Genomic DNA, 16223 nt, shown 5'->3' on the forward strand with positions numbered 1-16223 from the left:
ACTAAAACTCGATCACTAGGCTAGAGGGAGACTTAACGCTTAAAGCGTCTCTTCTCCTTAGCCTTCGCCCGGTTTATCTCTGACTCCGAGATATCATCTTCATCCATGGATTCTGGTAGGCTATGTATAGCCTTACCAGATGGACCGGGGGACTGGGACTTCCCACGCTTGTTTTGCGTGGTCCCGGTGGTGCCTGAGTTGGCGTTCTTCTTCGAAGAATCCAACACGGCGTCATTTTTTCCTGTCGGAATGTTCTTTGTTACCGGTTTAGTAGCCTTATCCGGTTTGGCTTGGTTGTTGCTGTTGTCCGTTACTTTGCTCTCTTTCACGTTCTTTTTGTTTCCTTGGCTTACATTGTTTTTATTATTATTAACTGAGGTGTCCACTACTGCAGCGTACGATCTTGAAAAGGTAGGTGCCATTAACGTTCTGAATTTTTTGCGGGCTTCAAAATAGGGTAACTTCTCCACAGTCTTGATTTCCATGATTTTCTTCTCTTCCATCATTTTTGGACAATCACGGGCGTACACTGGGTGTGTACCCTCGCAATTGACGCAGGATGGATCTGAGGTGCAGGAATCGCCGTCATGTTTATCTTTGCCACAGCGTGGGCAGGTGGCCTTGCCCTGGCATCTTGTAGCAATGTGGCCGAAACGCTGGCATTGGAAGCATCTCATAGGACTTGGGATGAATGGTCGGACTGACACAGATTCGTAGCCCACATATACCTTTTCGGGAAGTGTGTCGCGTGAGAATGTTAGGATTACGGATGTGCTATTTATCAGCTCGCCGTTCCTTTTAACCCTTTCCGGTCCAGTGAGTCCAAATGGAATCACGTCGCTTTCCTGCTTCGAGCATCAATTCAAATCCCCCGCGGACTCTATTTAGCGTTAGCGGCCGTAGTACATAGTGCCACCACCAGGTTTTATGACTCGCCGTTCAAGAATAAATACGATCTTCAGCTATTGATGAAGATTGCTGCACATGTGCTTGTGAGTATTCTTCGGAGTTCATCGGCGGAGTTTTACATGAATGAAAAACGGAGGTAAGTGCAGTATTTTGACCATAAAAATTAAGAGCTCTTTCGACATTGTTTGACATTGATTATAAGAGATTTTAAGCTTCTGCGAGAGGAAATGTCTTTGTAATTTTATAAAATATAACATGATTCCATTTGGAATCAGTGGCCCAGATGTATGTGTTAAGTTTGACCGAGTTTGCAAAGCATCATTTTACTGAAAGTAAGCTCATTAGTTGAGATCCAACGAAATAGTTGGTATTTTAAATACGAATTAGAATTGACGGAACGTGTTAATTGAATATCTCATGAACGGAATTGTCTAATTGTTTTTTCAGTGTATTTATGTTTAGTAAAGCCACAGGGATTTTGGAAAATAGATTTTATTTTCACCGAATCATTTCCATTTCAGACGATGGCGACATCATTGACGACTAAGGAAATAGTGTACATTTTAGAAGGTGACATCTCTGATATTGACATCTCAGATGATGAAGACATCTCAGAGGAAAACCCGGATTGGCTTTTGAATAGAGAAGCAGTCGGACCTGACGTTATGAATACCGAGGTACAGGGTTTTCCGAACATCCCTGATGTCGGACTTGCTTTTGAAGTAAATAAGTGTAGTGATGATAGTGATGATGATGACATGCCTTTGGCACAACGTTATCCGCATCTAATGAACCAATCGCAGAGAAAAGTAAATAGGTCATTATGGACTTATGAAGACCTAGGTTATGTTGATTCCTCATGTGACTCTCAATTTTCACCACCTCCTGATGAAATTAGCACCCCATTTTCATATTTCAAGCTTTTTGTTGATAATGATATGATAAGTAATATTGTAGAGCAAACTAATCTCTATTCAGTGCAGGAAAAATGCCAAAATGTAAACACTAATGACAAAGAAATACATCAGCTCCTAGGAATTCATATGATTATGAGCATTGTCACAATGCCAAGTTACTCCATGTTCTGGAGTGAAAAGTCGCGATATGGTCAAATTGCAGATGTCATGTCTCGCAATAGATTCAAAACTTTGCGAGGTAATCTACATTTTAATAATAATGACAATATGTTGTCCCGTGATGATCCTGCTTACGATAAACTGTTCAAAATCCGGCCATTTTTAAATGCTCTAAGGAAAAACTTCCTGAAAGTGGAACCGGAAGAGCATAATTCAGTGGATGAATTTATGATTCCTTTGAAAGCTCATACAGCATTGAAGCAGTATATGAAAAGCAAACCACACAAGTGGGGAGTGAAGGTTTTTGCTCATGCAGGGGTTAGCGGATTTGTGTATGATTTTGAAATTTATCTGGGCAAGCAAACTAATGTAAAAGAATCTGGTCTTGGAATCAGTGGTGATATTGTCATTCGGCTAGCAGAAAATATCCCTAAGCACAAAAATTTCAAATTATATTGTGATAACTGGTTTTCCTCGCCTAAACTATTCTCGCAACTAAGGAAAGATGGTATTTTAGCTGCAGGAACTATCCGTAGAAATAGGCTAGGGCAATGCACTTTGAAAAGTGACAAGGAGTTGAAAAAACAAGGGAGGGGTAGCTTTGATTATAGACTTGAGAAAAGTGAAAATACGTTTGTTTTGAAATGGCTGGACAATAAACCAGTGTATTTAATTTCCAACTTTGTTGGGGCTCATCCTGTGGAAAATGTTCGACGCTGGTCTGTAGCAGAAAAAAGGTACATAGACGTGCCACAGCCAAATATTGTTCGTGCGTACAATAAGCATATGGGAGGAGTCGATAAACAAGATATGCTTCTGGAACTTTACAGAACAAACCTCAAAGGGAAGCGTTATTACCTCAGGGTGATTTTTCACTTCATCGACCTCAGTGTTGTAAATGCTTGGCTGTTATACCGCAGACATTGTGAGCAATTGAAAGAAAAATATATGCCCTTGATTGAGTTCAAATTATCTGTAGCTCATGCATTACTCTACTTTGGTCCCAATATCTCTAATAAGAGAGGAAGACCATCTTCATCACCGAGTGTGGAGGGAAAAGGAGTGGCGAAAAGAACTTTTACACCACGGCCGGTGGCCGATGTTCGATTCGATGGGATTGATCATTGGCCTTTGCATGTAAATACTAAAAATAGATGTAAATTGTGCATAAAAAGTTATACGCGAGTGAAGTGCGAGAAATGCAACTTACCATTGTGCTTCTCCAACGAAAAAAACTGTTTCAAAACTTTTCATGTAAAATGATATATTTGTCCCCTGTATTTCATGTAAAAGGTAATATGTAATCTACATGAAGTTCAAAAATTTGTTTTATTAAATAAATTGATAATTTAACAATGTAATTTGTACATTATTTACAAATTTTATGTTGTTTTAAACCTGTATACTATTTAAATGAAACTTCAGTTAGAACGGAAATCATTGCTTTCAAAAAGGCCACTGATTCCATTTGGAATCAGGTCTGAAATTTTGTATTAATATATATTTGAACGCACTAAAGATTCTCTGCACATATATAACACTTTCAAAGTCATTTTAGTGCAGTAAATAAATTTTTTTGCTGCATATTCATTATTTGGACTGGAAAGGGTTAATTTTTAATCGGCGACAGTCTATTACGCCTTGTGGAGCCATCTCCGTCTTAATTTCATCATCGGACACGTAGAGGAGGTCATAGTTGCTGATTACACCCCGGCAAGTGTTAAGGGTGCGGTGCACTTGGACCTTGACAGGGATATTATTAAATTTCTCTAATGCGAGTAATTTTTCACTTTGTGCTTCGTTTGTTGTCTGTATTAGGAGCGTTCAATCTCTTAATTTTTTGGCGGATTTTAGGTCACCCGTCACTGTTGCTGAAAGGACTCTGCGTATTAAGAAAGGTGACACCTTAGTAAGGGTCTCCCCTTCGTTTACACATTTCATCACAAGAAATGTGCGGCAAGCGGAAGCTATATTTACTCCCCCGTCCGTTTCCGGACGGGATCTTTTGGTTGGAGGAAGATTGATTGTCTCCATGAATGCGTAAAGAAAAATTCATCCCCTGGGCTCCCCACCCACCACGGAGCCACACATTGGGTACGCCACACCGAGATCCGGTGTGGTCGCCAGGGCTACCCAAGGGATATAGGAACTTTCGATAGGGGGTCTCTTTTGGGTTAGAACCTCCAGCGCGGGGGCACTCCGAACCCACACGCCTTCGGCCGCCCTACGGAGACCCCCATATCTCCAGCACTAACCCGTCCTGGCGTACGCTCGGAAGGAGCCGCCAAGCTCCCCAGCCGCCAGGAGCCGATTGACCGAGCTGGGCTCTTCTCGGCCGCCCGTTTTTCGGGGAATCCAGGGCCGAAGTGGGGCATTGAACTCCGGCCCATACCGGGTTTCCGACGCCCAGCTGGGAGCCGGAGAACTCACCCACCAGGATCCCCTTCTCCCCCTTGTACGGGTCTCCACATACGGCAAACACGTGGGTGAATCTGGACGCCAGATGTTTCGGCTACTCAGCACAGCAGAGTCACATGCTGTCTGGACGCTATCCTAGCGTACGAAGGGTTTTTTGACGAGGTTGTCTCCCCGGTGGGCTCGGGTCCGTGGGGGCGCGACTCCCCAAAGGAAGAGATCACCCTCTTCCCCCCGTGCGTGGGGGTCTCTTTCGGGTTAGAACCTCCAGCACGGGTGCCCTCCGAATTCACATGCCTTCGGCCGCCCTACGAAGACCCCATATCTACAGTACTAACCCGTCCTGGCGTATGCTCGGAAGGAGCCGCCAAGCTCCCCAGCCGCCAGGAGCCGATTGATCAAGCTGGGCTCTTCTCGGCCGCCCGTTTTGCGGGGAATCCAGGGCCGAAGTGGGGTATTGAACTCCGGCCCATACCGGGATTCCGACGCCCAGCTGGGTGCCGGAGAACTCACGCACCCGAATCCCTTTCTCCCCCACGCTCGGGTCTCCACGCACGGCAAACACGTGGGTGAATCTGGACGCCAGATGTTACGCCTACTCAAAGCAGCAGAGTCACATGCTGTCTGGACACTATCCGAGCGAGCGACGGGGTTTATTAACGAGGTTGTCTCCTCGGTGGGCTCGGGTCCGTGGGGGCGCGGCCCTCCAAAAGAAGAGATCACCCTCTTCCCCCGTGCGGGGGGTAATTTTTATTTTTTTATTGTACGCATGTCAAAATTTATTCATTTTTTTGATTACTACTACCGTTTGGCACTTCCCTATGTTTATTGGTGCAATGAACGGGAAGCACATAGCTATCAGCCCACCAGCCAGCGCGGAATCACATTATATTAATTGTAAAGGGAGTCATTCCATTGTACTGTCGCTGATGCCAACTGTAAATTTATTTATGTTGACGTCGGGGTGAACGGAAGAGTTAGTGATGGTGGTGTGTTTCGTCAGAGTACATTGTCTACAGCTATTGCCCAGAGCTATCTTAACTTCCCACCCAGTAAAAAACTGCCCAATGGACAAGTGGAAGTACCATTCGTGTTTGTGGCCGATGATGCCTTCCCACTCACTACCCGCATTTTATAGCCCTACCCGAGTAGAGATCTCAATGAAGAGAAGAAGATGTTTAATTAAGACTTTCAAGGGCCAGGAGGGTAGTGGAGAATGCGTTTGGCATTCTGAGCAACAGGTTCAGAATTTTCCTGACCACAATCAATCTCAGTCCCGATAAAGTCGATAACATTGTACCTGCATCAGTTGCTTTATATAATACCTCTGCGAATAAAATGGTGCGATATATATATATTGGAAATTCAGAGCATTGTCCATTGCTGGAATTACCACAACAGCCTAGGAATAGACCAATGAATTCTGACATGACCGTACGGGATGAATTCATAAATTATTTCAGAGCTAATTAAACAAAAATGTATAAGATTGAAATCGAAAATAAAATTGAAAATATTTCTGAAAAATTCATGATTATGTTTGTTTATGTATGATTGAATATCACACATCGGTCCAGGAGACCGACGTCACCACTCGTGAACCAAAAATCCACGTCACCACTCTAGGGTTAACCATCCCTGTCCCCGCACCGTCACCTGATGCTATTTCCATTAGCTCCCCTTCCCCTGAACATATACCTCTGTCTTTTTCTCCCTCCCCCGATACATTTAGTTTGAGGACAAGGAAACAGGGAGCTGACTTCGAGAGTGCACTTGTTAGCAGCCTTTCAGGATTTGCCAAATACCTCTCTCAGAAGAAAGCAAAAAAAGGATGAGGAATGATTTGTTTTGCAGTAGCCTGCTGAGCAATCTGAGAAGGCTTTCAAGCAAGCAGCAGAATGAGGCAAAACAAAATTGTACTAAGATTGGTGGGGTGGTCTCCTAGAATAGATTCTAGGTCCCCATCCAGATTGAACCGTGTCCGCGCATCACGGTATTTGTCGCACTCTGTCAAGATATGTCGGATGCTTAAAGGGCACCTACACTCGTCACATTGAGGAGCTTGCTTCTCTTCGGTAAAAAGAAAGGCATGAGTCAGAGGGCAGTGCCCTATCCTCAAACGAGTGATAACTACTTCCTCCCTTCGATTGATCCTGGTAGAAGAAGGCCAAAGTTGACGTTGTATGCTTGATGCTTCGCAGTTTATTGTTATTCACAGTCCTCCACGACTCCCTCCACTGTTCAAGTATAACATTTTTTAGTGACCCTCTTAGGTCTTCGTACGGAACTAGCGTTGATTTAATCTCTTCGTTAGTAAGAGCTTCCTTGGCCAACAAATCTGCTTTTTCGTTTCCACGTATCCCCGCATGTCCCGGAACCCAAAGAAAGCAAACACTTATTCCCTTGTTCATGAGAGTCCGCAGCGTGGCATGAATGTGTTGAACAACTGGATGCATGGGTAAGAAGCAAGAAATGGATTGTAAGGAGCTACGGGAGTCGGTGCATATGACAAACGAGCCATTTTATAGTAATATATATGGAAATTCAGAGGATTGTCCATTGCTGGAATTACCACAACAGGCTGGGAATAGACCAATGAATTCTGCAATGACCGTGCGGGATGAATTCAAAAAATTATTTCAGTGCTAATTACTATTAAACAAAGAAAAGTATAAGATTGATATCGAAAATAAAATTGAAAATATTTATGAAAAATTCCTAATTATGTTTGTTTATGCATGATTGAATGTTTTTTGTATGGCATGTAAGTTAAATTAACCCTATTTCTTATTATCAATACCATGTATCTGGTTTTTTTGTGTACCAATGAAAAGATGCCAATGTATAAATATTTCTTCCCGTTCTTTAACATTCAAATGAACAAAAGTTGAAAAAAATAATGTATATGTAATGAAAATGTTAAATAAATATTTAAAATTAGCTATAATATTTCGTATTATGAAGCTTATTCAAGGTAATTTAACTCAATCTTCTACACAGCATAAGAGACCACATCGGTTCAGGAGACCGACGTCACCACTCGTGAACCAAAAATCCACGTCACCACTCTAGGGTTAACCATCCCTGTCCCAGCACCGTCACCTGATGCTATTTCCATTAGCTCCCCTTCCCCTGAACATACACCTCAGTCTTTTTCTCCCTCCCCCGATACATTTAGTTTGAGGACAAGGAAACAGGGAGCTGACTTCGAGAGTGCACTTGTTAGCAGCCTTTCAGGATTTTCCAAGTACCTCTCTGAGAAAAAGCAAAAAAGGATGAGGAATGATTTGTTTTGCAGTAGCCTGCTGAGCAATCTGAGAAGGCTTTCAAGCAAGCAGCAGAATGGGGCAAAAAGAAAACTTCTTGAAGTGATGTATTCATTTGAAGAGCAATAAATTATTCTCTCAGATTTTGAATCTCTTTATCTTTGATCGTATTTCAGCCTACCATAATACCGGCTAGTCATGATTCTATTTCCAGGACATTATTCTTTCTGATATTTACAGCCTTGTACCTGTTATCTTCCAATTTCCTGTCCATACTGCAAACATTGGAAATGGAAATTCAAGGCTGCTCTTCGATAACCTTTTCACATTTGGAAAGTTTCTGTACCCTTTAAAAGACATGGAAATTGGAGGGACCGGCATACTACGTGAAAATCGAGTCAAGTATGCGAATTATGGGTTAACGGAAAAATACATTTTAAAAAGCTAAAGGAACGATGGAGGAAAGAACCAATGATGACATACTTGTTACTCGTTCGAACGATAATGCAGTGGTAACAATGATGACAAATTGTATCCAGGGAGGAAATAAGGTTGTAAACCGTTACGCAAGGAAAGAGAAAAAATCTTACGGTGCCCTTTCCTCTCGCCATTGCAGAGTACAACAAATTCATGGGAGGAGTAGATTTATGCGACCAACTATTGGCCATGTACAGGGTGAACATCAGGACAAAAAGTGGTAGTGGCCATTTTTTGCTTGGGCAGTAGACGTGTCATGTGTTCAGGCTTCAGGTCTGGTTGTTGCGCCGACTTGTGGGGAGTACGATGGACCATTTGCAGTTTCGACGAGAGTACAAGAAACGGAAGGCTGGAGTAAAAACAATATCTGTGCAGCCAGTCACGGTAGCAACTCTCCCTATGGAGAAGATAGTGTTGTATATTGTTAGGCCGATGCCGGTGACTTCTCGTGCAAACAAGTATATTTTAACATGCCAAGATTATTTACGAGGTACCCGAAAGCAGTCGCGACCCCTGACCAATCGCCAGAGACGGTGGCACGGGCCTACGTGGAAACCGTCATTTGCCACCTTGGAGTGCCAAAAAGTTTTTTGACAGTTAACGGAGAGAATTTCACCTCCAATTTAATGAAAAATATCTGCAAAATTTGAACATTGAGGAAATATGTACTTCTCTTTATAATCCAGCCGCCAACGGTCGCTTAGAAAGGGCGCATCAATCTTTCGACTCCGTTATTTCCAATTATGTGTCTCAGGACTATACAGACTGGGAAGAACATTTAAATTTTGCTCTATTGGTACGGAAATATTAAAAATGGAATCACAGGATTTACCCCTCGTATTTACTATATGGACGAGAAATGGATATGCCATGGCACGCAAGTCTTCAGCCTGTCGGCACATCATACGCCGACGATCTTCCGTATGAACTCGTATAGCGGCGGAGGCTGCAGATGGCACACGGACCTGCCGCAGAGTTCAGTCGGAGAAATTTAGAAAGTGAACGAGGGAGGATCAATGAGGGAATCATTCTTCCATCACTTATGGTGGAACAAATGGTCCTCCTCCGAAACATGAATTTCATTAATGGAACCAGTAGTAAAATGGCGTCCCGCTAGATAGGTCCATACCAAGTGATGAAAATTAGAAGTCTGGTCTCTCACGATATTAAAAATTTCCGAAACGGATGGTGTCTTATATCACACGTCAAGCATCTTCTGCACTGACCACCTGACCCTCAACCATCAGAATATAAGTGATATAAGAAATGTGTTTTAGCAATGAATAACTCACGAACATTATTATACTTTTTAGATTCTCAAGTGCTAATCGGGGCGCGAATCGCCACCATGACACCGTGATATCAGCTGAGGAATACGAGGCTGCCCAAGTCCTGGTTTCCTTGGGAGAAACCATTCCTGCAGTAAAGGCTTCCATCGACGTCCAGGCAACCCCGGAAACAAGGGACTTAGGATGTCAGGTCTCAAGTGGGGAATTTAAGAGATCATTTAAAGATATTATTGCAACGCCGAAAACTCTCATAACTTTTACAGGCATACACACATTTTTCAAGCTATTTTTTGTATTGTGACTATTTTTTCCTGATATGTCTTGAAAATAATTTTCCAAGTTTTAGCATCCAGGAGGAAGTTTGATGGCATTAATATTGAGACTTAACTGGTCATGCGCAGTCCTGTGCTTTTTGGCTGCACAGCAACAACATGCAATCATCCTTATCACGTCACTGTGTGAGAAACAAGGAATAGTGGTGATCCATCCACCATTTTCGAGAAAAAAGGGTGATTTCTCTAAGGCAGAATCTGTGCAAACAGCTGGAATAGCTTAAGCTTGAGTGCATGTGGAGAGCCATAGAAAGACTTTAAAAATTTAAAATAATTGGTGACGGCTTTCCTCTGTCAATGGTAAAATAGTGATGAAATTATTACACTTAATTTAAATAATTGCACTTTCACCTGTATAATGGAGTATTGTGAACAGGTTGTGATGACATGGATCACTATTAACTAATACTTTGTGTACTCATATCAGGTACGAGGTATACAGCAGAAAGACCTTCCGGGGAGTGGAAAAGGAGATTCCCTTGCCTGTCCATTAAACTAAGGACAAACCTGCACACAACAGCAAAAATTGCTAAAGAATGTGCCATCCTCCACAACTTTGCAAAATTGGCCCGTGGCAGACATTTGTAAACTCATAACCACCTCAGTAATTAAACTTCTCTGTGATTTGATTCGCGTGAATTTCAATTCCTTGGTGCCCTAAACCCGATTCCGGGAGACGCAGCCACTCGAGTCTCCCTCCTTGATCGTGTCGATCACGACATAGGACCGACATGGTGCCGGATATTGCAGTTATTGCTATCCCTGTGGCTGCAGCAAATATTAGACACCAACGAGGAATTGCTGAACTCGGTGGCACTTTGTGCAGGAATGATGAATTTTCTGGACGACTGGTAACTATTTAATGTCTGTATGATTAATTACCAGATTTTGGTGCAAGATCTTTGATCATAATTGAAGTTGTTGGCTAAATACAGGTAGTTTTTCAGGTGCAGTCATCGAATTACCTGGTGGTGCGTGGAAATAATTAAGCCACAAAAACCTCTTTTCACCCAAGTACTTTCATCAGCCCGCGTTAAAGAAGCTTCTCTTAACTGCTTTTATGGCAAATTTTGTTCGTTGCGTGCTCTTTAAAAAATATTTCACTTTTGCCGAACACTTTAGTTTACGAGATATTACATCCCGTGAAGCGCGAATTGTTTTAATTGACACGAGGTAAAATTCCGATTCATATAAAGAATAAATATTTTTTACGACTGAAAGAGGATGGACGACGTGCGAAAACATTTCCATTATGTTTCTATCCGATTGTATATGAATGCAAAGATATTACGATTTTTTAATATATTCGAAATTTACATTTGGTGTTTTTGGGAGAGCGTATTGACGAGAAACGCCGTGAAAGTAGTTTTAAAATTTGGTAATTGGTGCGAAAAATGTTTTACCAGATCTTCATTTTCAGATGTCCACCAATCGGACTTTTGTGTTTAATCTCGTAATACGAATAGTGTAATTGATGTTTTAAGTGTTTACGAAATCAATATACTTGTCTCGAATTTCGTTTTTGAAGGGTATTTCGATGGTTCTTTACCATTTAAAAAGTTAAAAGTATTACCATACATTTTACCTACGGAAGGATAGTGTCGAAAAGAGGAGCTCATGTTGATCGTGTGTTTCAAAACATTAAAACAGTGAAATTATTTACCTCCTTTTCATATTTATTTTGCGAATGGCCGCTTTAGATCATTCTAGAATACCTTTAGAAAATCGTCAGAGTAGATTTCCGAGAGAAGAAGCCACACAGGAGCAGTTTTGCATGGTAGTTTTATCACGCCAAATTTTTTGTGCGGAGCCCAAACTTCCTATTGTATTATTGATCTCTCATTTGATCATCTAAAGACCGTTACTTTAAACGAAAAGGACCTAGTAAATATTGTTTATAAGGGTTATTATTGCTTTAATTTCTGTATTTTGTATAAGAGTTATTAGTTAGTGTTTTATTTTAATCATTTTGGTTCCTCAAATCATCAATCAATTCGTCAGTAGTTAGAACTAGGGTAATTTTTATTTTTTTAATATTGTACGAATGTCAAAAGATATTCATTTTTTTTATTACTACTACCATTTGGAACTTCCCAATGTGTCTTGGTGCAATGAACGGGAAGCACATAGCTTTCAGCCCACCAGCCAGCGCGGGATCACATTATTTTAATTACAAAGGGAGTCATTCCATTGTACTGCTGGCAGTTACTGATGCCAACTGTAAATTTATTTATGTTGACGTCGGGGTCAACGGAAGAGTTAGTGATGGTGGTGTGTTTCGTCAGAGTACATTGTCTACAGCTATTGCCCAGTGCTCTCTTAACTTCCCGACCAGTAAAAAACTGCCCAATGGACAAGTGGAAGTACCATTCGTGCTAGTGGCCGATGATGCCTTCCCGCTCACTACCCGCATTTTTAAGCCCTACCCGAGTAGAGATTTCAATGAAGAGAAGAAGATGTTTAATTACAAACTTTCAAGGGCCAGGAGGGTAGTGGAGAATGCGTTCGGCATTCTGAGCATCAGGTTCAGAATTTTCCTGACCACAATCAATCTCAGTCCCGAAAAAGTCGATAAAATTGTACCTGCATCAGTTGCTTTATATAATACCTCTGCGAAAAAATGGTGCGATGTATATATTGGAAATTCAGAGCATTGTCCATTGCTGGAATTACCGCACAATTGCCGCAGGAATTACTGTCCACAACAGGATGGGAATAGACCAATGAATTCTGACATGACCGTACGGGATGAATTCAAAAATTATTTCAGTGCTAATTAAACAAAAAAGTATAAGATTGAAATCGAAAATAAAATTGAAAATATTTCTGAAAAATTCCTGATTATGTTTGTTTATGTATGATTGAATATCACACATCGGTCCAGGAGACCGACGTCACCACTCGTGAACCAAAAATCCACGTCACCACTCTAGGGTTAACCATCCCTGTCCCCGCACCGTCACCTGATGCTATTTCCATTAGCTCCCCTTCCCCTGAACATACACCTCAGTCTTTTTCTCCCTCCCCCGATACATTTAGTTTGAGGACAAGGAAACAGGGAGCTGACTTCGAGAGTGTACTTGTTAGCAGCCTTTCAGGATTTTCCAAATACCTCTCTGAGAAGAAAGCAAAAAAAGGATGAGGAATGATTTGTTTTGCAGTAGCCTGCTGAGCAATCTGAGAAGGCTTTCAAGCAAGCAGCAGAATGAGGCAAAAAGAAAACTTCTTGAAGTGATGTATTCATTTGAAGAGCAATAAATTATTCTCTCAGAGTGTGAATCTCTTTATCTTTGATCGTATTTCAGCCTACCATCATACCGGCTAGTCATGATTCTATTTCCAGGACATAATTATTTCTGATATTTACAGCCTTGTACCTGTTATCTTCCAATTTCCTGCCCATACTGCAAACATTGGAAATGGAAGTTCAAGGCTGTTCTTCGATAACGTTTTCACATTTGGAAAGTCACTGTACCCTTTAAAAGATATGGAAATTGGAGGGACCGGCATACTACGTGAAAATCGAGTCAAGTATGCGAATTATGGGTTAACGGAAAAATACATTTTAAAAAAGCTGAAGGAACGATGGAGAAAAGAAACAATGATGACATAGTTGTTACTCGTTCGAACGATAATGCAGTGGTAACAATGATGACAAATTGTATCCAGGGAGGAAATAAGGTTGTAAACCGTTACGCAAGGAAAGAGAAAAAATCTTACGGTGCCCTTTCCTCTCGCCATTGCAGAGTACAACAAATTCATGGGAGGAGTAGATTTATGCGACCAACTATTGGCCATGTACAGGGTGAACATCAGGACAAAAAGTGGTAGTGGCCATTTTTTGCTTGGGCAGTAGACGTGTCATGTGTTCAGGCTTCAGGTCTGGTTGTTGCGCCGACTTGTGGGGAGTACGATGGACCATTTGCAGTTTCGACGAGAGTACAAGAAACGGAAGGCTGGAGTAAAAACAATATCTGTGCAGCCAGTCACGGTAGCAACTCTCCCTATGGAGAAGATAGTGTTGTATATTGTTAGGCCGATGCCGGTGACTTCTCGTGCAAACAAGTATATTTTAACATGCCAAGATTATTTACGAGGTACCCGAAAGCAGTCGCGACCCCTGACCAATCGCCAGAGACGGTGGCACGGGCCTACGTGGAAACCGTCATTTGCCACCTTGGAGTGCCAAAAAGTTTTTTGACAGTTAACGGAGAGAATTTCACCTCCAATTTAATGAAAAATATCTGCAAAATTTGAACATTGAGGAAATATGTACTTCTCTTTATAATCCAGCCGCCAACGGTCGCTTAGAAAGGGCGCATCAATCTTTCGACTCCGTTATTTCCAATTATGTGTCTCAGGACTATACAGACTGGGAAGAACATTTAAATTTTGCTCTATTGGTACGGAAATATTAAAAATGGAATCACAGGATTTACCCCTCGTATTTACTATATGGACGAGAAATGGATATGCCATGGCACGCAAGTCTTCAGCCTGTCGGCACATCATACGCCGACGATCTTCCGTATGAACTCGTATAGCGGCGGAGGCTGCAGATGGCACACGGACCTGCCGCAGAGTTCAGTCGGAGAAATTTAGAAAGTGAACGAGGGAGGATCAATGAGGGAATCATTCTTCCATCACTTATGGTGGAACAAATGGTCCTCCTCCGAAACATGAATTTCATTAATGGAACCAGTAGTAAAATGGCGTCCCGCTAGATAGGTCCATACCAAGTGATGAAAATTAGAAGTCTGGTCTCTCACGATATTAAAAATTTCCGAAACGGATGGTGTCTTATATCACACGTCAAGCATCTTCTGCACTGACCACCTGACCCTCAACCATCAGAATATAAGTGATATAAGAAATGTGTTTTAGCAATGAATAACTCACGAACATTATTATACTTTTTAGATTCTCAAGTGCTAATCGGGGTGCTAATCGGGGCGCGAATCGCCACCATGACACCGTGATATCAGCTGAGGAATACGAGGCTGCCCAAGTCCTGGTTTCCTTGGGAGAAACCATTCCTGCAGTAAAGGCTTCCATCGACGTCCAGGCAACCCCGGAAACAAGGGACTTAGGATGTCAGGTCTCAAGTGGGGAATTTAAGAGATCATTTAAAGATATTATTGCAACGCCTAAAACTCTCATAACTTTTACAGGCATACACACATTTTTCAAGTTATTTTTTGTATTGTGAATATTTTTTCCTGAAATGTCTTGAAAATAATTTTCCAAGTTTTAGCATCCAGGAGGAAGTGTAATGGCATTAATATTGAGACTTAACTGGTCATGCGCAGTCCTCTGTGCTTTTTGGCTGCACAGCAACAACATGCAATCATCCTTATCACGTCATTGTGTGAGAAACAAGGAATAGGGGTGATCCATCCACCATTTTCGAGAAAAAAGGGTGATTTCTCTAAGGCAGAATCTGTGCAAACAGCTGGAATAGCTTAAGCTTGAGTGCATGTGGAGAGCCATAGAAAGACTTTAAAAATTTAAAATAATTGGTGACGGCTTTCCTCTGTCAATGGTAAAATAGTGATGAAATTATTACACATAATATAAATAATTGCACTTTCACCTCTATGAGGTAATGGAGTATTGTGAACGGGTTGTGATGACATGGATCAATATTAACTAATACTTTGTGTACTCATATCAGGTACGAGGTACGAGCAGAAAGACCTTCCGGGAAGTGGAAAAGGAGATTCCCTCTCCTGTCCATTAAACTAAGGACAAAACTGCACACAACAGTAAAAATTGCTAAAGAATGTGCCATCCTCCACAACTTTGCAAAATTGGCCCGTCGCAGACATTTGTAAACTCATAACCAACCTCAGTAATTAAACTTCTCTGTGATTTGATTCGCGTGAATTTCAATTCTTTGGTGCCCTAAACCCGATTCCGGGAGACGCAGCCACTCGAGCCTCCCTCCTTGATCGTGTCGATCACGACTTAGGACTGACATGGTGCCGGGTATTGCAGTTATTGCTATCCCTGTGGCTGCAGCAAATATTAGACACCAACGAGGAATTGCTGAACTCGGCGGCACTTTGTGCAGGAATGATGAATTTTCTGGACGACTGGTAACTATTTAATGTCTGTATGATTAATTACCAGATTTTGGTGCAAGATCTTTGATCATAATTGAAGTTGTTGGCTAAATACAGGTAGTTTTTCAGGTGCAGTCATCGAATTACCTGGTGGTGCGTGGAAATAATTAAGCCACAAAAACCTCTTTTCACCCAAGTACTTTCATCAGCCCGCGTTAAAGAAGCTTCTTTTAACTGCTTTTATGGCAAATTTTGTTTGTTGCGTGCTCTTTCAAAGATATTTCACTTTTGCCGAACACTTTAGTTTACGAGATATTACATCCCTTGAAGCGCGAATTGTGTTAATTGACACGAGGTAAAATTCCGATTCATATAAAGAATAAATATTTTTTAC

At 41.7% G+C, this 16223-nt stretch overlaps 1 protein-coding gene across 1 annotated transcript; it reads left to right on the forward strand.

Moving 5' to 3' along the window:
* The first annotated feature begins 807 nt into the window (after nt 1–807).
* Nucleotides 808–10263, forward strand: LOC124159731 (piggyBac transposable element-derived protein 2-like). Its single transcript, XM_046535641.1, has 4 exons — nt 808–1045; nt 1431–2722; nt 9457–9622; nt 10192–10263. The coding sequence occupies exons 2-4, from the start codon at nt 1434–1436 to the stop codon at nt 10261–10263; spliced, it is 1527 nt and encodes a 508-aa protein (XP_046391597.1). The 5' UTR covers nt 808–1045; nt 1431–1433.
* Nucleotides 10264–16223: the final 5960 nt, after the last annotated feature.

Source organism: Ischnura elegans, chromosome 5 (genome assembly GCF_921293095.1).
Source record: "Ischnura elegans chromosome 5, ioIscEleg1.1, whole genome shotgun sequence".
In the NCBI taxonomy this organism is placed as follows: Eukaryota; Metazoa; Arthropoda; class Insecta; order Odonata; family Coenagrionidae; genus Ischnura; species Ischnura elegans.

Coding starts and splice junctions, on each gene's coding strand:
- LOC124159731 (XM_046535641.1), top strand. CDS start 1,434: ATGGCGACATCATTGACGACTAAGGAAATAGTGTACATTTTAGAAGGT. Junction 2,723..9,456: donor TGGTCTGTAGCAGAAAAAAG/GTACATAGACGT, acceptor TATACTTTTTAG/ATTCTCAAGTGCTAATCGGG. Junction 9,623..10,191: donor CAAGGGACTTAGGATGTCAG/GTCTCAAGTGGG, acceptor TACTCATATCAG/GTACGAGGTATACAGCAGAA.